This window comes from Diadema setosum, chromosome 17, assembly GCF_964275005.1.
Source record: "Diadema setosum chromosome 17, eeDiaSeto1, whole genome shotgun sequence".
NCBI classification, from domain to species: domain Eukaryota; kingdom Metazoa; phylum Echinodermata; class Echinoidea; order Diadematoida; family Diadematidae; genus Diadema; species Diadema setosum.
The window spans coordinates 20072415-20096392 of record NC_092701.1 but is presented as its reverse complement, the minus strand read 5'-3'; the positions used below and the strand labels follow the sequence as shown (position 1 = coordinate 20096392).

General features: G+C 41.1%; 1 protein-coding gene and 1 pseudogene across 1 annotated transcript in view; one reads left to right on the top strand and one right to left on the bottom strand.

The window, feature by feature from the left end:
• Positions 1 to 1402: 1402 nt before the first annotated feature.
• On the top strand, positions 1403 to 14925 carry LOC140240507 (uncharacterized; annotated as a pseudogene).
• A 2607-nt stretch (positions 14926 to 17532) lies between these two features.
• LOC140240872 (sodium- and chloride-dependent neutral and basic amino acid transporter B(0+)-like) overlaps positions 17533 to 23978 on the bottom strand; it is a 29876-nt gene continuing 23430 nt past the window's right edge. Inside the window, exons 9-13 of the mRNA XM_072320646.1 lie at positions 23025 to 23149; positions 21229 to 21473; positions 20435 to 20650; positions 19640 to 19807; positions 17533 to 18525 (exon numbers count right to left, since the gene is read on the bottom strand). Coding sequence (XP_072176747.1) covers positions 18337 to 18525; positions 19640 to 19807; positions 20435 to 20650; positions 21229 to 21473; positions 23025 to 23149 — 943 coding nt within the window. The 3' untranslated portion in view covers positions 17533 to 18336. The remainder of the gene's footprint in view (positions 18526 to 19639; positions 19808 to 20434; positions 20651 to 21228; positions 21474 to 23024; positions 23150 to 23978) is intronic.

Here is a 23978-nt window from a genome sequence, read left to right as displayed (position 1 = left end):
ACTGTGGGAGGGGGGAAACCCCTCTCCCCTACCCCCTCGCTCGCTCCGCTTGCTCGGGTTCAGCCGCGTTCATGATATTCAGTGAAAAGAATTAATACAAGAAAGTGTATTGGAATTATACCATATTTATAGGCAAATTGTTCAATAATCTACACTAAAATATACTGCTACCTTAAACAAGTGGACTGTTTCACGTAGATAAAATGCGCAAAAACATGCATCAAATTGCACCATTTGCAACATCAAAATGCAAAAAGTTCTTACCGTGGGAGGGGGGACACCCCCCTCCCACACCCTCCCCCTCGCTTCTCCGCTCGCTCGGTTTCAGTCGCGTTCATGATATTCAGGGAAAAGAATTAATACAAGAAGTGTATCTAAATTAGACCATTTTATAGGCAAATTGTTCAACAATAATCTACACTAAAATATACTGCTACCTTAAAAAAGGGGAATGTTTCACGTCGATAAAACGCGCAAAAACATGCATCAAATTGCACCATTTGCAACATCAAAATGCAAAAAGTTCTTACCCCCACACCCTCCCCTATTCCCTCGCTCGCTCCGCTCGCCCCGCTTGCCCGGGTCCAGTCGCGTTCATGATATTCAGTGAAAAGAATTAATACAAGAAGTGTATCTAAATGATACCATTTTATAGGCAAATTGTTCAATAATAATCTACATAAAAATAAACTGCTACCATAATCAAGTGGGACTGTTTCACGTCGATAAAACACGCAAAAACATACATCAAATTGCATCATTTACAACATCCAAATGCAAAAAAGTTCTTACCGCGACAGGGGGGAAACCCCCTCCCACCCCCCCCTCGCTCTCTCCGCTCGCTCGGGCTCGGTCGCTTCGCTCCCTCCAAGACTAACCGCCCCCCCCCCCCCCCTAAGATGAAATCCTGGCTACGCCATTGCTTGAATGGCCTGCTAACTTTACAATTTGGTCAAATTGGAGGGATACCTGAATACTGATGAAAAGGTTGGTCAGGTTTAACCCATTGAGGACGTACTGATTTTGCTATAACACACATTTTTCATAGACACCCTGAGTATACTCTGAATTAGTCTTCAACAAGTTAAATGAGCAAAGTGTTTAGCACATAAAATGTCAAATGATAATGTAAAGTGCTGAGAGGGGAGAGGGATAAGCCTAAGGGAAGAGCAAAACCCACATGAAGTAATATATGTAGGCATGTTTGAAAGATGGATCAAATCTGCCATTTATCTCAGACATGGCTGTGACTTTTTTTTTAAATGACATATGAAGGTTAACCAAGTGTGTGACTAAAAATTTTGAAATAGGACAACTTTAGTGCAGGTGCTGAATGATGATATATGTTAGTCACGTTTCATGCGTGTTTAAAGTCTTCTAATTTTTTTTTTTTTTTTTTATCATGGCTCCCACAGGAGATGGGGAACAGTCAAAGAAACGAGCTCTGCGCCTCTTAAGTATACTGAAAAATGCCAAGCAGCTGAGAGAGAAGAATTTTACAATCGTGAAGAAGTTTTGAGTAAAGGAAAAGGGTATGTATGCTTGTCAAATTTCTTTGAAAGAAGAGAAGTATTTTGATATTTTTCTATAATTTATATTTCAAGTGAATAATGTCAATCAAGATCTGCCAAATTACACATATTTTACTGCCTGTGAACAATTTGATTGATTCCTCGTATTATTCAAATAGTGAAACCAGCAGTTACTTACATAAATGATCTGTGTTATGTATTTTACAAGAGCCAATGTTTTGAGGTGTAAATTTAATTGCATTATTGATATAATTCCCCCCCCCCCTCGTTACAAAATCAGTCATTTCGTCGTACCGAAATGACAACATTTCATTAACGAAGTGAACATTTCGTTGGTGAAATGACTGACTTTGTAACGAAATAGGCCATGCGACACTTGACGCTCCATATAAATTGTCCATGGTTAAAACCATGGTTTCAATTGTACCACACTCATGAATTCGGGCCAATGGATATTGCCCTGAGCAATGGCCAAATGAAATGCACATTATTACATAGATGATGACTGGCAGGGGAGGGAACATACCGAATGTTCCACCCGAAGGGTTTGAAATGCTATTGAGGGAGGTTATAAGTCCCGAGACGAAGTCGAGGGACTTATAGCCTCCCGAAATAGCATTTCAAACCATGAGGGTGGAACGTTTGGTACATGTTCCCGACAACAAAAGTCATCATCTGTTATTAGCTCACCTGAGCCGAAGGCTCAAGTGAGCTATTGCGATCGCTCTTCGTCCGGCGTCCGTCGTGGCTGCGTCGTGCGCGTCCGTGGCGTGCGTCCGTCGTGCGTCGTCCGTCGTGCGTCGTCCGTCGTGCGTAAACTTTTTACATTTTCATCTTCTTCTTGAGAACCCCGTGACCGATTTTCACCAAACTTGGCAGGTAGCATCGCTAGGGGGATAGGATCTCAATTTCTTCAAATGGGCACCATGGCCCACCTGGGGGGCCCCAGGGGGGCCCAAACACACTAAAATTAAGGAATCTTTAAAAATCTTCTTCTCTAGAACCAGAAGTGATAGGGCTTAATTGATACTATGAGTAAGTACATTGATGACTGTAGTTTCAAGTTTGTTCATGGGGGAATCAGGGGTGCCCCCCTTGGGACTCAGGGGAGGGGGGTGGGAAGGGGTCCAAATGGGGCCTAAATTGTGCATTTTCATCTTTACCTTGAGATCGCCATGTCTGATTTTCACCAAACTTGGTAGTTAGCATCCCTAGGGGGATAGTATCTCAATTTGTTCAAATGGGCACCATGGCCCACCTGGGGGGTCCCCAAGGGGCCCAAACCCCTAAAATCAAGGAACCTTTAAAAATCTTCTCTAGAACCAGAAGTGATAGGGCTTAGATGATACTATGAGTTAGTACATTGATGACTGTAGTCTCAAGTTTGTTCATGGGGTTGCAAAATCAGGGGTGCCCCCCCCCCCCCCCCCTTGGGACCCAGGAGAGGGATGGGGAGAAGTCGTACAGTTGTAATGGAGCCTGAATTGTACATGTTCATCTTCTTCTTGAAAACCTCATGATGAATTTGACCAAACTTAGCAGGTAGCATGATGCATCCCTATGGTTATAGAATCTCAATTCCTTCAAATGGGCGCCATGTCCCTCTTGAGGGGCCCTAGGGGTCCCACCCCCCCCCCCCCCCACATTAAGGAATATTCAAAATCTGCTCTAGAACCAGAAATGATAAAGCAATGTTAATACCATGAGTTTGTACATTGATGACTTTAGTTCCAAGTTTGTTCATTGCAAATCCAGGGCTGCCCACCCCCCCCCCCCCCCCCCCCGGGAGTTGAGGGGGATCCATATGCAGACCTAAGTTTCCAATGTTCTCAGGTAAGAGTGTGCAAGAATGCATGGAAGGTGAAATTGCGAAACTCAGGTGAGCGCGTGACCCGCGGGTCTCTTGTATTATATGGGTTAGTCAAATATGTCAACGTCAACCACCAAAGATCGTGGAGATTCAGTGTACTTACGCGTAGTTAGCGTAGCCCGACCAGACGCTGTTAATACACAGTGCGCTACGCAGCGACTGGGCTGTAGTTACATACAGTGTACGATCTTTGCAACCACCAGCATGCATCATGCAGAGCACAACGCACTCGATCGCTTGATCGCGCAGAGCCTAATTCACTATGCGGGGGGGGTTGCCGGTCCATCTTCTGTCATTTGTTACGTGAAATGTTCTCCCATGGGAGAACATTACCAAGAATGTTCGCCCATGGGCGAAAATAACGAATGTATCTCTATCACATGACTCTGTTTAGCCAATCATTAACCGGTATTTGACTAACCCATTTAATATAACAGTATCCATACTGCCTGAAGCAGACTTCTTGGATCATTTCACAATGCTTGTGTTTCTTTTGGTGTGTATTGAACCCATGATTTACTTTTGACAGGAGAAGGGAGCGAGTGGTTTAATAATCATGGTTTCATGTTTTTAAACATTTTTAGAAATTGTTGCTAAAGGATCTTTTTAAGATTTCTGTTTCTAAAAGGAGGTGAGGTTGTTACAATTTGCAAAATGGGTCTGTTACCTTGACAGGATTAAAATGTCCGTTCCCCTATGCTCTGCATTCGTCTATTTTGTAATTTCACCTCGTGTAGTCAAAGAAAAGTTGGCCTTGGCAATGGACACCGCAAGTCAAAGGAATATGAGGACTTCGTCCTGTCGACCCGCAAGGTGCTCCGCGGTGACCTTCGCATGTGTGAGCGTGCCACGCAGCGGATCCTGCACTACTCCAACAACTTCCTGCACAAGCGACTCAAGACCGACCCCCTGAACCGGCACCCAGCGGCTGGAGCGCACCAAGGGGCAGGCGGCCCTCGGCAAGTTGATGGACATCGACACTCTTCCAGAGCAGACGTGCTGCGAGGAGAAATGTGTCTTGGTGAGCACGCAACTGAGCAGAGGCTGTCTGTGTGAAGGATGAACTACGTGAACTCTCATGAGATTGTGAAGATGAGAATACATGAGGTCTCATGTCTTGTCATGGTCATGGCAGTCGACAAAGATGAATTAGGAGGGTAGAAAATGAGATAAATGGATTTGAGAAAGATGCCACCAGGCCGTTTACACTCTGCCAAGGCATCCATTATCATAGTAATGATAACAGAAATGATAATAATGATAATGATAATGATGAGGAGGATGATGAAGATAAGAATAATAATGAAGAAGATAATTGTTATTATTCCTGTCATTGTGATTATGATTGTAAGTATTGTTGCTACTACGTATTTATCATTATTTTTATCACATCATGTTCTTAGTAATATTATTATCATTATTACCATTACTTTTATTCATATTTGTTATTATTTGTTTGTTGTTATGGTTATTATCATGTCTTTATATCTTATGACCAGCTATGGAGTTTAAAATGAATCACTTCCGATGAGCGATGTGCATGATAAGCAATTCACTGCCGTCTTTCATTCGTTAGACCATAGCTATGATATTTGCTACAGTGGAAATTCAGTATAACGAGATCCTTGGGACCAAGACAATTTGTTCTCAATTTATGTCAGATATTTTGTAATATCATAGTCAATAAACAATAACAAGCAAAAGAAATGAATTCATTGGGACCCCAAAAACTAGTTTGTTATATCAAGTATTTTGGTACAACAAATCTCTTTATATCGAGTTTCTGCTATACTCTTTATGACAGATGGCCAAGACACATGGCTTGCTGCTGAAGCAATGGAGAGAGAGAGCCATCTCGGGTCAGGCGGAGGCCAGGAAGGTCCTAGCTGAGATGCTGACACCATCAGGTATAGACAGAAATAATCCTTGGGATTGCTATTAAAATGAATGCACACATTTTGCTTGAAGGTGTGTGTGTGTGTGATTGGCTGAGGCATTGAGGTCATATGGGGGTCAACACCTTCTAGGAAGCTTTTCAGTTCGTTGCCTCCAGGAAAGACCACCTCTTGCTGGGATGGATGTTACCAATAAGTGTGTGTCGTGTCTGCGTCACATACAATGTATAACCAGTTGCATCATGCCGTTCATTTGAAAACTTGATAACTGATAGAGTTAATCATGTATTTTGTGGAAGAAAAAGAGAATGTCAATGATAAAGATATTGTCAGTCTTATAAGATAGCCCAATACCATTTTCGCTGTAGAATATCTTTGGTTGCAAAATAATAGCACCACAAAAAAAAAATAAAAAAAATAGACATAGCACTATGTTGAGGTGCATTTTCGATGAAGAGCAATGCGCTCAGCCTTTTTATTCTCACATGACAAGAGTTTGCTGACTCATGTTGTGATAATGATATTGTTTAAAAATTTAAATCTATCACTTCATGTGTGCTATAAGTCTTCTTCTATAACTGTAAAAGTCCTGTTATTATATATATAGATATCACTCTGATTTTGTGGTTCTTGATGCCTAACCTCACTCGTGGTCCCCTCCGTAGGCCAGAGTTCAAACTGCCCCAAGTTCATCGCCATGGTGACTGGAAGCAGCTTCACCACCATCGCCAGGGTAAAAGAGCAGATGTGGAAGACGGGGGGTGACAGGGAGCCCCCGCAGCACGGGCTACGCACCTACTGGAAGAACCACCCAAGGCGCAAGACCTGCCTCCTGGGGGATGGGGAGGAGACGGTGGGGCCGGGAGGCGTGGCAGGCGAGGGCGGAGGAGGAGGGCAGGGTCAAGCCAGCTTGATGACAGTGGTATGTTTAATGGATGGACCAAAGTCACCTCTGAAGGTCCTTTTCCTGCCCATTTTTATGTATGTCATTCCGTGCTCTCCCACACACTGTCTCCTGTGGCTTGATGACGAGTGTGACATCTTCAATCAGTCAATTTCAGTTTGGTAAAGTTGGTGTCGATAAGTCAATCATGTGTCATGTGTCTTGCTAAGACTGAGGAGGCCAATGCGGGATTTGCAGCAATGCTCACAGATATTGCAGGTCCAGATATCAACGTCAGCAGAGGCATGCCTCAGTTGCCTTTTCTCTTCCAGTACAGACAGTCAGTTTCTTTGGAAAGCCTCTGACCATTTCCAAACATGTTGCCTCGAGTCCATTTATTGTGACATTCTCAAAGGTGTCAGATGCAATGTGGAATTCATTTAGGTTGCTTTTCAGTGTATCTTTGTAATCAGTGCACCTCTTTTGCGATCTCCATGTAAGAGCTCACAGTAGAGCACACACACACACACACACACACACACACACACATGAAAACATGTCATTAATAGTGATTCCTCTGGCCAAATTCCCGAACTTAGCAAAACTCAGATCCATGGTAGGAATATGAGTTCATGGGCCAAAACAGGTACCTTGCACATAATGTGTGTCAGGGCATATTCTTTAGTGGATCTCTTATGATATACACAGTATGTCTGAATAGGCATTTAAACAACCAAAACTTACATAATCCATTGTACTGCATTTACACCACCATTGTAGAATTCAGCACTTGTGGTTTCAAGCCACATGAGTAGCAATTGTTAGTGAATGTTATCAGCCAGGCACTTTGGGCAATATGAAATAAAATGAAGAATATCATCTCTAGCACTTTTGGGTACAGAAGGGCATACTCTGTTGGTTATGTACACGTTGTACAAGAAATTCTTTACGGCAGGAATCACTCAGAGATTTTCATGGGAGAATTACTATGATGATAAATAGGTTATGTGAGGATGCTGAATTTTGAAATCCTGGAGTACAAAAATGAGCTCATTGCTCTCTGCAATTTTATTCTTTCTTTTTTTTTAATGAAGATGCAACATGATCACGTCTACCATCGTCTGACCGTCAATCCCATTCAGGAAACTTTTTGACTGACAATAAGATTTTATTGTTCTTCGTCTTGCAATGCATAACACTGTTCTGTACAACTTGACCCTTAATGTGCTCTGACACTTAGTGTAACTTGCCAAGCTTAACATCACTATTCAGCAATTCACCCTGATTGACAGAGTTGCAGGTTAGGAAGCCAACTCAGGTGTAGTTGTGTGCTTCAGTCTAACAGCGAGGACATACTGATACCATAGGGATAAGGAGAATCGAGTCATCTCTTTCCATTGACAAGCAGTTTCCAGACATAAGTGCCACTTGGCAAACAAAGCGTAGGGAATATTTTTCTCTTTCTTTTGGAGTTTATTTATTTTTGGGGTGGATTTCTTCTTTAATGCTTTCAAAAATATATGTGCATGTGTGTGTGTGTGTGCATTTGAATATGTTTATGATATAATTATGTATAAATATATTTAACTACATTATTATGTTTGTGTGTGTGTGTATGTGAGTGGATTGATATGGGAGTGTGTGTTTCTGTGTGTGTGCTTATCAATGACATATGTTTGTGCGTGTGCATGTATGTGGATTAATATGCGAGTGTGTGTTTCTGTGTGCGTACTTATCAATAACACATTATGTTTGTGTGTGTGCATGTTTGTGGATTGATATGCGAGTGTGTGTTTCTGTGTGCGTGCTTGATCAGTAACATGTCCCTCTTACTGGTCATGTGTTTGTGCAGGCTCAGCTGAGGGAGCAGCAGGACCAGTTGAAGCGGCAGCAGCAGCAGCTGGAGGAGCAGCAGCAACAGGTGCGGCAGCAGCTTAGGATGGTGGAGCAGCAGTTGGTCCAGCACCAGCTTAGGCGTACCCACATCAGGCAGCAGGTCAGGCCTCTAAATGCTTTATCTATCACTGGAACCTTTTACTGGTTTGATGCTTTTCACCCCTTCATACAGAGTTTCTTTAGGTCAAAGGTCAATAGCCAGTGAAGCTTGGCTGCCAGTGGCATTTTTCAGCTGTTTCTCCATTTAGGAATGCCCAGTTGTGAGATAAAATAAGAAGTTTGCAGTGAGGAAGAGTAGATTAAAACAGCTTCCACAACAGGATAATGTGTTTGAAAGGTTAAAGGTTGAGGTCAAAGGTCACTGTACTTTTGCAAATAATAGACTGTCATTTACAGCCATTACTTCAGCCGGGTACAACCTGTGTGTCCAGATATTGATGTAAGTTTGTGGACTGGTTATACATCAGTTCAATATTATTGCATGAACATGATAGTGGTATGATAGGTCAAAGGTCAAGCTGAAAGCTAACTTTGGGTCACAGTGCTATTTTCCAGCCATAACTTCAGCTACAATTGTCCACTAGTAATTTTACCTTGTAAGAAAGATTGAAATTACGGGGTTAATTGGCAAGGTCAAAGATCACTTAAATTTAGCATTATGTTATTTCTAGTTACAAGCCATATTACATGTAGATACAAGTCATGTTGTATGGATAGAAATGAAAGGGTAGATATTTCCTTTGTACAGAGAGGGTGAAAGATCAGTCCATGTTTAGTTGTTGAGATCAATGAACTTCTTCAAAATGTAAGTGAAAGGTCCATACAATTATTCAAATGGCAGATACAGCGATCTTCACTCACTGTCCCTTCACTCATGTCTCGATATTACAGACGGCGTTGGTAGAGGCTCAGAAGAAGGTCATCCAGCAGAGGTCACAGGGCAAGACAAAGCCAGCAATGACCGTAGCCACCACTTCCTCTGGTGGCCCACGTCTTCACACTCAGGTAGCAATACTCCACCCATCCTTTATCAGTGTTGGTACTTGCAGAATAAAGAGTAGAAGTAGTAGTAGTAGTAGTAGAAGTAGTAGCAGTAGCAGTAGTAGTGGTGATGGTGGTAGTGGTAGTAGTAGTAGCAGTAGTGGTGGTGGTGGTGGTGGTAGTGGTAGTAGTAGTAGTAGTGGGGGTAGTAGTAGTAGTAGTAGTACATCCGTAGTAGTAGTAGTAGTAGTAGTAGTTGAGTCTTAGTAGTAGCAGCAGCAGCAGCAATAGTAGTAGTGGCAGTGGTAGTGGTAGTAGCGAGAGTCATAGTCGTAGCTGCAATGTATAGAAGTAGTAGTAGTAGTAGTAGTACTAGTAGTAGTTGTTGTTGTTGTTAAGTAGTGGTAGCAGTAGTTGTGATAGTATTCATGTTGTAGATGTAATGGTCATAGTAGTAGTAATAATAGCCATAATATAGCCCGACCAGACACTGTTACGCTATGCGAAAACAGCGTCTGACACGCACGGCATGCAGCCTCGAAGTGAGGAACCTCAACACAACTACAAAACTTAGGAACATGTATACTTTTCTCCTTTAAACAGAATACTTTACTCACGTTAAATGCTACAGAAGAATAGTTCGCCACACTGGGTCCATGGAGACCACTTACGATAAGTCCGTGGAACAAATAAATGACACTTTCTGGCGCAATTCCTGACCGCCGGGCTTCGTCGTTGCAGGATTCAAAATGGCGCCTTGACTTATGCGCATGCGTGACCGGATGTGCTCCAGAGCGAGCGCGTGTGCGTTGAAAGTGTCGAACAAACCTTGGCGTCTGCGACACAATAACCCAGTACAGTTTATAGCTGTATACCTTATACTAGTAACCGTGCGTACGCTGCTTGAAAGGGCATTCACATCACGTGACCACCCGATATCTGAGCTTGGCCTGGCGTGAAAGATTGTGTACGGTGTGGACATGCTAGATATGATGATCAATTTCGGTAAGTTTCATTACGTACATTTGAATATATATAGCATCAGATGTAGAGTAAATATTGAAGAGTATACTCGATGAGTTTGAGGTGACAAAAATGATCGTAAGTATCAAAAGTCAAAGCTATCGTGTACGATTACGTCGCCTCTCCTAGTGATTGGTGGTCGCGCGCGTACAGCCCTGTCGCGACGTACCATGTACAGCGACTGGGCTGTGTATAGTTAGCCATAATAGTGATAGTGCTAGTAATAGAAGTATTTGTAGTCATAATTGCCACCACTGTAGTATTAGCAGTGGTATCAGAAATATAGTAATATAAGTAGAAGTTGCAATACTGTTTGATGTAGTAACAGTGAAGTAAAACTCAGCATCAGTTATGTTTGAAACATAATAAAACTAGGAAGATTTTTTAGAATTACAAATAGTTTCATATCTTCAGTGACCAAAATATTTCAGTTTTTCATGTTGATGTACAATAAGAGAAATTAATACATCTTGTGCCATCCCTATGTGGTGAGCAAAGGTTGACACTAAAAACTTTTTTTTTAGTGTTAAAAAGATTTATACAATTTTTTGGGGGGATAATTAGTATATATTTTTTTTGGTCATTTAACTGGCCCGTAGTATTCATTTTGCCCTCTTCTGTAATAATGATGGTATATGGGATTTATGAGAGGCCAAATCTATTTCATAGTTAAATACTGTAGGCAGGGCTCCACACTAACTTTTATTTTTGGTGGCCCAAAGGCAAACATCCGACCTTTTTTGGTGGCCCGATCAGGCCACCAAATTTGGCCCGATGTGCGCTTTTGGTGGCCCCGGGCCACCTGGTCACCGTTAGTGTCGAGCCCTGCTGTAGGTGCAATTTGTGCATAATATCAATGACATGCACAAAAGAAAGAAAAGGACAAAGTGTATGCATCTAAAATTACCAGCCTGTGTTTGTTCACCATTTTCATTTGCAGACCATGACAGCGCCCAGAGAGGGGAACCATGCCACTATCACACTGCAGCCAACCACCGTCTATCAGCAGGGATCGATACAGTCGATAACGCCGACTAGTCAGCAGTCTCGTCCAGTGGTGGCCCAGACACAGCCCACAATCCAACCTCTTCCTGCCGTGGTTGGCGTGAACATGGAACCTGCTGTTCAGTCGCAGCAAGTCCATCAAGAGCAACCTCAACAGCAGCAACAACAGCAGCAACAATTACCACAGCTTCAGCAACAGCAGCTGACAACAACTAGTGCGGGGCTCGAGGCAGTAGACTCCAAAATGCTGCAACATAATCTCCAGCTGTTGGTTGAGATACAAAACCAGATGGTGGCCCAGCAGCTGCAGCAACATCTCATCAGTGGCGGGGTCCAAGGGTCGGGCACTGCCAACCAGCCACCCAGCTACAGCACGGCTGTGGCTGCCACAAATCAAACACAGGGGATACCCGCGCAGCAACAGCCAAAGCAGGTGAAAGAAACACAACAGCAGGCACAGCAGGTAATCATCCAGGCTATTCCAGGGGTGCAACCTGGTACCCTTGTGCTCAACGGAAGTGGGACCACTGCCAACGTGTCAAGAAGTAGTGGAAACTCGCAGCCATTCATTGGCTCGCAGACCAACGTGTCGCTGCAACCGAGCAAGGGCTCAGACACCCCGCAATTTATCTTCCCAATCACTGTCCACTCTGCGGTCAACCAGAGTATCAACGAAGAGTTGGTGAATGTGGAAGAAGTCAATGTGCAGCTGCAAGAAGTTGTCATGCCTCTCACAACACAGGTTAGCGTTGCCGATGAGGTGTCTCTGCCACGCCAGCAACTCGGCCCCATCCTGCAGAGCCAAGTGCAGCCGCAACCCATCACCCTGAACCAGCTTGCCAGCCACGCCAACCCTGCACAGGAGCCCCGCCCCACCGCCACCGCCACCATCAGTATCGAGAGCCTCTGCGGCAGCCAGCAGTCCTCACCCAGTAACATTGGGGAGCTGGTTGTCGCGGAAACACAGGAGGCGGCAGCCTCCATGCTACGTGGAGACGAGGAGAACATCTCGGCTTCCATGCCCCTGGTCGGGGGCGTCTCGTTTGAAACGTTGTTGTCCCCCGAAGCCCTCCTCCTCGCAACCTCGGGACAGCATCCAGCAATGAGTGTTTCCCTGTCGGCAACAAGAACAACACCAAGTTCCTCAGGAGCCAGTGGCTCTACAAGGTGAGAATCACACAGCACCGTCTTTCAAAGCGTCTCAAATCTTGCAGCATGGTGCCTGTCCACAGTGACAGAAACTTTGGACACCAACTGCAAATTTAATATCCTTATTGTGTGATGTACAATGTAGGCTGCTGCTTTCCACTGCGATCATCCACTTTCCCAACCATGAAAGACTTGTGATGATTAAGTTTGTTGTATTCGGCAGTTCCTTGTGAGGAATTAGAGCCGGATGGAAGAACAAACCATACAAACTCTTCCGTCTGGAAGAGGAAATGAAAATTGTGGGAATTTCAGTAGACATATTTTGAGGGGATTAGTAGGTAACTCTGAATGAGTAGGTCCCTCATAGAGAATCATGAAGTATTGCACAAAGTGACTTGTAAGTTTCTTCCTTTTACAATGTGTGTATTTCATGTATTGTAATGTAATATTCAAATTAACTTATGTATTTATTACTATGTGTGTGCAACATGCTTGTAGGAACTACATGAGGAGGTGAAATGAAGGCCTTTGTGTGTGCATATAAAATTTTAACTTCATGCTCTTGGAGAGAATGAATGCATTTTAGTGCAGTGACATTTGGCAATAGGTAATTAGTTAACAGTCACATGAGTGATGCAAGCTGAAAACAGGTATTTGATTTGATAAATAGTGAACTACAGAGAAATTTAAACTGTGGGAGAAGTAAAATTACTTTGTTTTCACCAGAGTTTTCTGTAGTTCTGGTGTACACATAGTAGTTTGTCTCATAATCAGAGTCCCAGTATATTATGGATGAAGTTTCTAAAACTTTGTTTTGCCAATTGTATGATGCAGGCCTTGCAATGGAGGCTGCTTCTGTGACCAACCAATGTCAATTTTGAAGTCATACATGCCTTGACTACAGTGACCTGAGAAAGTGCTTTAGATTAGTTTGCACTCAGCCAAAAAGAACAAGAAAAGATCACCCCATATGTCAAACCCACAACATTTTCTGGAATACAATAAGGATTTTATTTTTTATGTCTTTTTTTTTTTTTTTTTTTTTTTGGGGGGGGGGGACTTTTTTGTTTGTTTGTTTTTTGAGGGAGATATTATCTAAATCTACAATTACTTTCATGAATACTGCCTCAGTTTTCAAGCACAAACTCTGCCAGAATCAAAGATTTGTGGAAGGTTGTATTTTTACCTCTGTAGATCAAGCATCAAATCATTTGAACTTCTGTAAACTGATCCTTGCAGACGTGATGCTGCTGATCAGTGAACTTTGTATACTGGTACCAGTTTATAAAATGAATAAACAAAAGTAAAATAAGGTCATGCATTGTATAAATCCAAATCACAAAGTTCAAAGTACTCCTCACATCCAGTGGAAGTGTGTCTGTACCCCCTTGCAATCTTCCGCAAAACTAAGGCCACCTTTAATGACAAGTGTGACTGTACCACTCTTAACCCATTGAGGACGAGTCCGGAGTATACTCAGGCAAGCGTCTATGGGAAATGCGTGTTGTGGTAAAATCAAACCGTCCTCAACGGGTTAAAGGACAAGTTCGCCCTCATAGACATATGGATTGAGTGAATGCAGCAATATTAATAGAACGCATCAATGAGAGTTTGAGGGAAATCAGACAATCCATTCAAAAGTTATGAATTTTTGAGGTTTCTGCTCCAGTCACTGCTGGATAAAAAGACTACTACAGCCGCTTGTGACTTCACATGTGTAGAACCATATAAAGAAAATATAAAGAAAATTCAACATAATTTCACTTTTCTTGCTTAATAGAAGAACACTTGACGTGCCTCTTTCAGAATTATTTCCCTTAACATACGTCAGTGACGAGTCGAGGAATTGTGCTTGTTCAAAAAAAAAATAAAATTTTGCGAAATTCTCTTTATATTTTCCTTATTGATCTATGGATGGAACATCATACACTGTAGTAGCCTTCTCATCTAGCGGTGACTGCGCAGATACTTTAAAAATTCATAACTTTTGAACGGATTGTCCCATATTCCCAAAAATTTTACTGATGTGTTCTACTAATATTGCTGCATTCACTAAGTCCATATGTATATAAAGACGGACTTGTCCTTTAACACTTTCTGTACCAGGGACAATGTGTACTGTTTGCATTTTCTGTGCCAATTACTGTAAAAGTGGAAATTTATGAGGTGTTGAAATTTTCGCGCATTTCGCGCAACCAGACACTTGCGCGAAAATAAAAGCACACAAATATTTTTGCTTGCCATATGTTCCAGTACTCAGTGTCTTGATTCCGCGGAATTTAAAACATGCGAAACTGTTCTTACCCAGCCAAGCGCGAAAAATTATTCGCGCGAAAATATCCACTTTTACAGTAGCACTCATAACACTCATGCAGTCCAAGAGTTGTTGTTTTTTTTTTCCTTTTTTTTCCTTTTTTTTTAATGCCAGATTCCATTGCAAATTTTTCTGATTTTCTAGCTTGTAGAAAATGCTCAGAAGACAAGCTTTGGAAGTCACATTGACATACAGTAATTCACCTACGGTCACGTGGCAGTCAGACTCGACTGTGATCGGATTCTGTACAGTCGTCACGAACATTTGTCATGTCGGACAATGCTTCTATCTTTTCAACAATAGATCACTAGCCAATGATATGTGTCAATACAGAATGCCACCAGGTGTCATCTTGACATAATAAAGAAGGTGATATTTCCAAGATAGAAAATTTCTTGGCTCTTTGCCGTCTGATTTATATGACTCTTTGTTTGTTCTCATATGTGTGCACATAAAGTGATCATTAAATTTGTGGGGCAAAGTGTATTTCTAGGTGTGTCTGATTTTTAGAGTATACATCATATTTGTAACATGCTTAATACAGTGTTTCTAAGGGCAAGGGGGAAGAGACAATAGAAAGGAAAAGGAAAAAGGAAAAATTAGAGAAAACAAACACGGCAAAATTACAAATTACACGAGAAGAATATGACATGCATCAGCATGTAACAGGTGTAAATAGGTGGGTAATATGAATCACCTTTGTGCTCAACACATTTAGTCCAGTGCATTCCCTCATTCTCTCCCTTCATCCATCTCCCTCTCTCTCCCCTATTTTTCTCTCCCACGCTCTCTTATTCTCTCTCTCGCTCTCTTTACCTGCCTGTGATGCTGGTTTTAGTTTCTACACATCTGCCAACCAGTGTTTTTTTTTTTTTCTCTTTCTCTTTCTCTCTGTCTCATGTTTCCTTCAGCATATGCTTTTCTATTCCATCAACATTGGAAGATATAATTTCAAAAAGAAATATTTCAATGCTACATGTGTATTTTTTTTTTCAAACGTCTGAAGAAGTATTACATAATAATTTGAAATATTATGCTTTATTTCTGAAGTTGCATGTATGCGTCCCATACCATGGATCCATACAGAAATGAGGCACAAGTCTGAGTGCGTCAGTCGGAATTGTGTGCATAAGGTAACTATGGAATGCTTAACCCATGAGGCGAAGCCAAGTGGGTTTAGGCTAAATTCTGTAGTTACCACATGCATACTATATTTTGACTGACGCACGAGAAGACATGTGAGTCATCCGTGTTATAGAATGGGTAATTTTCTTGCCAAAAATCAATTGTTCTACTATGTGACCCTATGGCAAATTTACTGGATGCATTTCCTTTTGGTCTGCCGTAGACAAGAGTCCAAAAACCATGCATCCAGTAGGCAAAAAATAAATGTTCTGCATGCGCAAAGAGCTTATAATGAGGGAAAAAATCTCTCTGTGGCTGCATGGTTTTTAGCCAACACATAGCTCTCGACCAATGAGATCGCTATCCATTCTATAATATGATTTTTAGCTCTCGACCAATGAGATCGCTATCCATTCTATAATATGATTTTTAGTCTGTAGTTTGGCAGCTCTGTTTTGATAAGCGTAAGATGAGCAAACCCACAGATAAACACACTGGAAGGCACGAATTTACCCGACAAACCTGTTTTATTACAAAATCGTTCTAAAAAAGGGAAGAAAATGCATTGGAGTTTAATTACAAATTTAAACAATTTCATACTGAATGAATGATGCATAACATTTTAAAGACATTTTTATCCTACACATAAATTGACCTCTACAAGTTTAAACGAAGTAATTTGTGGCATATATTGATATCACTGTTTGGTGCTAACTGGACTAATGCAAAACTCTTACTGTTGAAGCTAAATTATGGCCACAGACAATGTATTCAAATTAAAAGAAAAAAAAAGAAAGAAAATATACTCAAAATACCAAACATATGATAACAAGTGAAGCATACTAACCACAACCCTTCACCTTTTCAAGTCTGAATGGTATTCAGCCCTGTCATCAGATACCGGAAGGTGAAGACTTGTCTTAAATGGGTTAAAGCTAATAAAACAAATGGAAAATCCTTTCTTGTGTGAGTTTACTACATGGATAATCATTACTACATCATTTGTAGAGTACAAACACTAATGAATGAGCAATGGTGTACTTTATTGAAGGTCAGAAGACAACAAAAAATCCTATTTTATTGGAAAGTTTTAAAATGCGTTATAAAGCCTTTTCAAGATCTGGCCTTAGACAGTTTTCTGTCGTACTGCAAAACAAAATATCTGAGGAATTTTTGTATCATAGAGTATTACATAGCAATGCCTGACTTTTCTTTCATAAAAAGTATATATATATACACATTAGAACAATCAGAAAACGCAAAAAACACTTGTGCTCCAATAAAAGACAAATATCTCATAAGTAATTTCCAAGAGCTAGTGAATACAAATTTATTTAAAACACTAGAAAACACACTCCAGCATATACGGTACTTCTGAAGTACTGAAAGACAGTTGTCAAACACGAAGATGATGATTTGGGAATATACTTTTTTCACAATAGAATTTGGCAGTTGTGATGAAATAGAAGTGAAAGATTCAAGCGAATGTTTGCAAACGTAACTTTGATTGTGAAGCCTCTTAACAACAACTATAATATTTTAATATGTGATAGAATATTTAGAGTCACAATACATTTGTCACATACTGTGCAGTTGCGCTCAATATAGAATAAGAATTCAAGCTGAAAACTATACGTTAATGTCTTCATAGCACAGAGTTGAAAAAAAAAAGAGTATAATATAGAGGAAAGTTTGTGGATCATTGTGAGAGTGTGTTATACAACTGAGAATCCTGATGATTCTGTTAACTATTTTGACATCCAGCAAGTTCATTAGAATGCAAAGTTTTGTGACGTGGACTGCGTGGCCTTGTTAAGAGCGAGATAAAAAATGTGAACCATTGGATTACGGCGCCACCGTATAAACGCTTTTCTTCTAACCAGCAAATGAATCGAGATTTGTCAGATACAATAACATGACTGGTCATCGTTCATAAGCAGTAATAGAGATGACAGAGTAAATGTTTGTTTGGGAATAATGTATAAAAGAAAATATGTGTAATGATAATTGCCCATCTAGTCATGAGCATACACATTTATGTGATAAGAATATGTTGGATGTGAAATACATTCACACGACCACAACCAGAATCCAGAATCAGAATGGCTACACCAGACTGTATACGTATCAAGTTTCGTACCATTGCTCCAAGGAGTTTTCGTACCCCTTTTATCACAAGGGCGACTGAAAGATACTGCAAATATATACATGTACTTATCAGAATGTACAATTCTAATTTAGCAAGAGTCGCAGGTAATTTTGACCCATTCCATCTTTGACCCGTCTAATTTTTTTCCCATTCAGTTTTTGACCCGTCCAATTTTTTCCCAGCAAAGCTCAATAGGTGCAATATGATTCGGGATTGAAATGTATCGCATGCACGAAAACATATGATTTGTCTCGCGTCACCACAGAGCTTGCATGTATGTATTCGCATGCAAGCATTTCAAAAGTGTGAGAACGCCGAAAATGTCTGCCTTCTGCTCGTTATGCCTCCAAATTCTGGTTCTCAGTCAACTTGGTTGTGAGAAGAACAGTTGCTACATGCAGATGTTTTTGGGGTTTTTTTCACATTACGTGCATAAACGTAAACATATCGTGAGCTTGAAACTTGATGAGGGTATACAGCATTAACATTATTTCATGTCATCATCATCAAAAGTTTACAACGGATGGTCGTAGGCTGCATTGGAGGATGGCGTGTAAGTAACGGTGGGCTCGGGACCGCTGCCGTAGGCCAGGGAGCCACCCATGGAAGTTCCGTGAGTCTTGTGGGAAACCGCTGCCTCAACGCGATGCACCTTAAGGGCTGGGCCCCAGGTCTCCGTGGGGTTAGAGATGGCCCTCCAGCGCTGCCGGAATAAAGTGAAAACAAGAAGCATGAAAATCAATTAATTTCCAGTCTTCATTCTCGTGTACCCTGTTTGAATTTTCATTGATTGTATCTGACTCGTTGACTTCTCTCTACTTCACAACGATTTTTTAAGGTATGTGAATAGCAGGCTCCACTTCACATCCAACATTTCTTCGGAATTATAATCTTGAGATAAGTGACAGTATGATTATTGTCAAAACGCAACAGGTGATTCTATTTTGCTGTTTCATTGTGTATTTGTCAGCCACTCGCGATCAAGTGTGTCCAACAAAATGATTGCATCCATATTTAAGATCACAAAGAATTGTATTCTAACGAATGCCTATGTCGGACACAGAGTGATGAAACGTTTTGAAAATTGGCATGCTGCATAGGCAAACCATAATTTTTACAAAATATTCTTGCTATCATCTATTGTTTTGTTGCTTATTAGGCTGAATCCTACCAATATTGTGTGCCAATATTGAGATGACTTTCTATACATACCAGTTTATTAGCAGAGTAATGAAAAGTCTACCATTGCTGCATAAGTTTCGTTCATCTGTGTAGAGTAAGGCAGACATCTATTTTTTTTATTTATTTTTTTATTTATCTATCTATCTATCTATCTATCTATTTAGTTATTCATTTATTCATTTGTAGTTTATTTATTTATTGCTGCCATGTTGCTAATTCAATTTTTAGAGAAGTGTCAATGTTCAAAAATTTTGTAAAAATGACAAATTGCAATTTTATGTAAAAATAAGCTCTTTAAAGCATTATTGTGATTGAAAGATTTAAAGGAATGGCATATTTTTGGTTGAGACAGGGATTCACCTTTGAACTTTTAACAAGATAATTAGAAACTTCTCAAACAAATTATCAAAGAGCATGCAATTTTTAAAGGAATTCAACTTATTCGACGAAAATCGGTTTTGAAATGGCTGAGATATCCAGGATTACAGAGGTCCTAATAAAAGTTGGGTCCTGACTTTTATTAGGACCACTTTGTTTTACTTTATGTTTTGGGATATCTTAGCCATTTCAAAACCGATTTTCATCAAATAAATTTTGAACTCCTCTTAGAGCTGTGATTGAAAGATTTAAATCACCTCGCTGATACTGCCTTCGTTGCGGAGGAACTCAAAGATCATGACAAATGGGATCCAGATGATGGAACCCGTGATCATAAGCCAGCCAATGACACGAGCCCAGGTAGGGTAGGGAATGTCGCCGTACGTAGGTTCAGACCAGTTCAGCCAGTTGAAGAGCAGGACAAACTGTGGTGGGAAAAGAAAAGTGGGTTAATCGTACCAATCAAACAGTTAGTACCTCTTAATACATGTATGCAGCATTCGTGGGCTATAATAGGCCCTTCCTATCTATAGCCATCCTTCCATCCATTATCCACCTACCTCTCTCATTCTCTGTTTCTACCTCTGGAATCTCTCTCCCTCGCGTGTGACATTGTGCCCATACACAGATGTACTTTGCGTACACTGTCAAAATTCCCACATAGGCCCACATGTGTACTTGTAGACTATATTCAAATATATTGCAGTCATTCGCGTAGATGTCCATAAGTGAACATATTGCTCATCTCCATTCAAAAAGAGTTAAAACACAATTAAAAAAGAAAAAGAATCTCTGCGTGTCACCTTGGGGATACAGTGAACTGTTAGAATTACACCTATACTACATTAAGAAGACTCCAGGCCTTAAAAGGAGACAAAATTTGTGTCTCAACGTTTTCAATTATACTTTAATCCCATCCAACCCGAGCTTTGCTGAAAACGCATAGTACACAGTTTCCATACAGTCTCTGTATAGCTGTATCCAGAGTCACGTATTATTATTTGATTGGTGATTGACTAGAATAATCTGAGGAAACTCGTCCACTGCCTTACCAGGAGGAGAGCCGGGGTGATGACAGACCACATGAAGGGCCACCAGTAGAAGAGTGGGAAGTCGACGATGCCGTCGCCGATCATGGTGCGGATGTCGTTGCAGAATCGTCTCACGCCATACAGCCAGGAGAGACCCGCAGTTTCGCAGATTCCAAACATGACCAGGGCAAAACCGGCTCCGTATGAGTCCATGAGACTGACCCAGTAGGGTCCAGCCTGTGACGAAACAAAAGAAAACAAAAAAAGTACAAAATTACAATCGGTATACTGAATTATCTCCTGCACTGTTAGTAACTATTACGCATTCCGCACTTGTTAAAATGTCTGAAAACAAATTTGATGTTTATTTGCACATGGCGATAAATTATCGTGAATCTTGAATTCCTATATCTCCACATGTAACCAAGTGATATTTGAAATACTCTTTTCTCCACGTGGTTGGGATAATCTCCTGTATCACGTACAAATAAGTACAAATACGAACCATTTTTCTCATAAAAATTACCCGTGATTTTGGGAACATAATACTTTTATTGTCAGCCTCCTCGATGATAACGAAAAATTGGTAACAATGATCCGATAAAGTAAACATATAATTCAATCAGACATGATCTACACAATATATCTTGAGTGAAGGGCTTGTACACACACACACACACACACACACACACACACACACACACACACACACATACACACACACAAACACATACACACACACACACACACACACACACACACACACACACACACACACTGCTAGCTGCAGCCAGCGAACCTACTGCACTGCATACCTCAGTGATGCAAGTGAAGCCAAGGAAGTACATCACGACGCAGGCGATCAGCATGACGTAGGATTTCTTTTTGCGCAGCTGGTCGGGGAACTCGTCGACGATGGCCGTGACCACGGTTTCCATGATGGTGAACTGGCTGTCCAAACCGAGGGTGAGCAGCATGAAGAAGAAGAGGATGGCCCAGAGGGGAGAGACGGGCATGAGAGCCACAGCCTCGGGGTACGCGATAAAAGCCAGACCAAAACCTGGGAGGAATCGGTAGGCGAGAGAAAACATGCGTATAATTAAGAGAAGCTGAAAGTATTCTATTAATAATGCGTTGCATGCTGCACCTACTAGCCCACATTTGCAAAACTGTAACCCCATCCACCCCCCCCCCCCCAGCTCCCAACTTCCATCCCACAATGACATTATTGCTCTGGATCAGAGTCGACAATAACTTTTGTGGAAATACCATTACATAGATCATACAATAAGGGCACATTAAGTTGAACATTCAGCTGACTCTATACACCATGTGACTGAGGATGATAATAATTATCATCAGTTGCCGCGTGCCTTCATCGGACAAACTCTTATAGGGGAAGTTCAGGATTGGTTAGAGAACAGTAATTTCAAAAGCTGGTATGAGAGCCAACCGACCTCCAAGATTTAACAATGCACAAACAAACTAATGCATCTGTACGAGTTCAACTACAGAAGGTCTGTATCACTTTTTTTTTTCTACAGAAAACTTAATTTCAAACAAATGGCAATTTATAAGTTTGTGATTTGATTATTTTGCAGGTGTCGAAGTAATACAAATTTGAGACGAAAATGCAGGAAGGCATTGAGTATCACGATCAAGTGATGGTGATGTCTTTTTCAGTCAAAAAGTCATTTTTCGTTGCTACCAGCAACGTTCCAACGACTGCGATTTACGAAGCATTAAAACTTTCTGTGCTCAAACTATAATGGCGTCTACAATATACACAGCCCTGTCGCTGTACACACGTGTGCTGGCGCACAGGGACGCCGTGCTTTGTACGGCGTCTGGTCGGGCTAAATGGCACCCTGCATGTGCAGTACAGTCTTGCTTTTCATGGATGAAAGAAACCATAAATTGCTGAAAATGTGCTTTAAAAATTAAATATCGCTGATCTAAACACATGTATAAACATGACCCTATGTTGCATGTTTAACGGAATAATGAGTCAGCCTAGCTGGGACATTACACTCGGAGCTTGCGAGGCGATGCATTATCGATATGAGACCTTTTTGGTACACTGCTGAATGAAATGATAAGCGATATATTTTTTTTAAATATAAAATATATAACAAACTCTCGTACAGGGTACATTCAATATTACAAGTCAGCTCGAATATGAATTAAATATGATTCCTCGGTTTCATTTGCTTTTATCCATCTTCTCAAGTAGTGGACAATGTGGCAAGTTGAGCGGGTGAAACTGGACCTGATTGTAAATCCACAGTATTTTACAGGTATAGATTGAATGTATGGGGCAGTGTAATCCTTATCAATGCACCAAACGATAACTTGCCCAGCTAGCACAGCTAGACCACTCCCGCCATTATAGTGTAACATTGTGCGGTGCGGTCTCGTGCGAACTGGACAATGTAACACAATAGGGATGGAATCAGATTACATAATCCCCAGAACTCTTCTATACTCATCAATAGGCCTGCTATAGGTTTCAAGTGGAGGAAGCTCGGTATAAAAGCATGTTTAATTAAGCTATAGCTGCTCCACAATTAAAGCACAAAAGCACAAAGAATTAATGGTTCAATGGACTCACCTCCATCAACAACCTCATCTACGGGCTGGTCCAGTGTATGGGCCATGAATCCCACGATGGAGAAGATCACAAAACCAGCGAAGATGCTGGTCAGACAGTTCAGGGTAGCAACCAGGACCGCATCACTGGTAGAAAGCAGAATCAAACAGATAGACATAATCATTATTTTTGTGATCTGAACCGGAATGTTCGCTGCTACGTGTTATCCATCATAATCGTCAGCTTTGAGTAGTCATCTCCTTATCATAACAATTGCATATGACTGCGTTAACGTATGTTAGAAATGTATTGAATTATTGAAGTATTCTGAAAGATTGTTACGTTATTAAACACACATACAATAATTACTTGCTATCACGACTGTTCTCCGATCAAGTTCTAGCTTTGTTAGCTGTACTAGCTGTACTTCTGATTCTGAACTTTGGCAAGTTTTCATAGGATATGAAAGTAACTTGACTTATGCTTCGTTATGGTAGTTCAACCCATTTGGTCCATTAATCTTCTGTTAAGTCCCAAGCCCCCCCCCCCCCCCCCACCGATATGATAAAAGGACACAATGTGGTGGAAGGAATTTTGCCTGGATCCAGATTAATGATGGAGATAGATTTCCCTTACCACATACATAACTCTTCAAGGGAGGGCTCCATTAATTGCTTTCTTTGCGTTTATTGTTATTTTCTTCTTGGAGGGAACTGGACAAACGGCTCAACCAGCAGGCCGCAAGTAATGCCTAAAACCTAGAGGATAATTCATGATTAGAATTTTAATAGCACACCACTTCTACTCAAGGCTTGTGGGCCTAATTACCCTACCAATGTTCACTGCAAGCCGAGATGGAATGAACTCCATCACTTTACATGCAATCAAAATATCAATGCCCTCAGAGCACATATGCTGGTTTAACCCAGAGGCCCGAAGTCACGAAGGTGGTAAAATTTTGTCCATGGTTTAAAG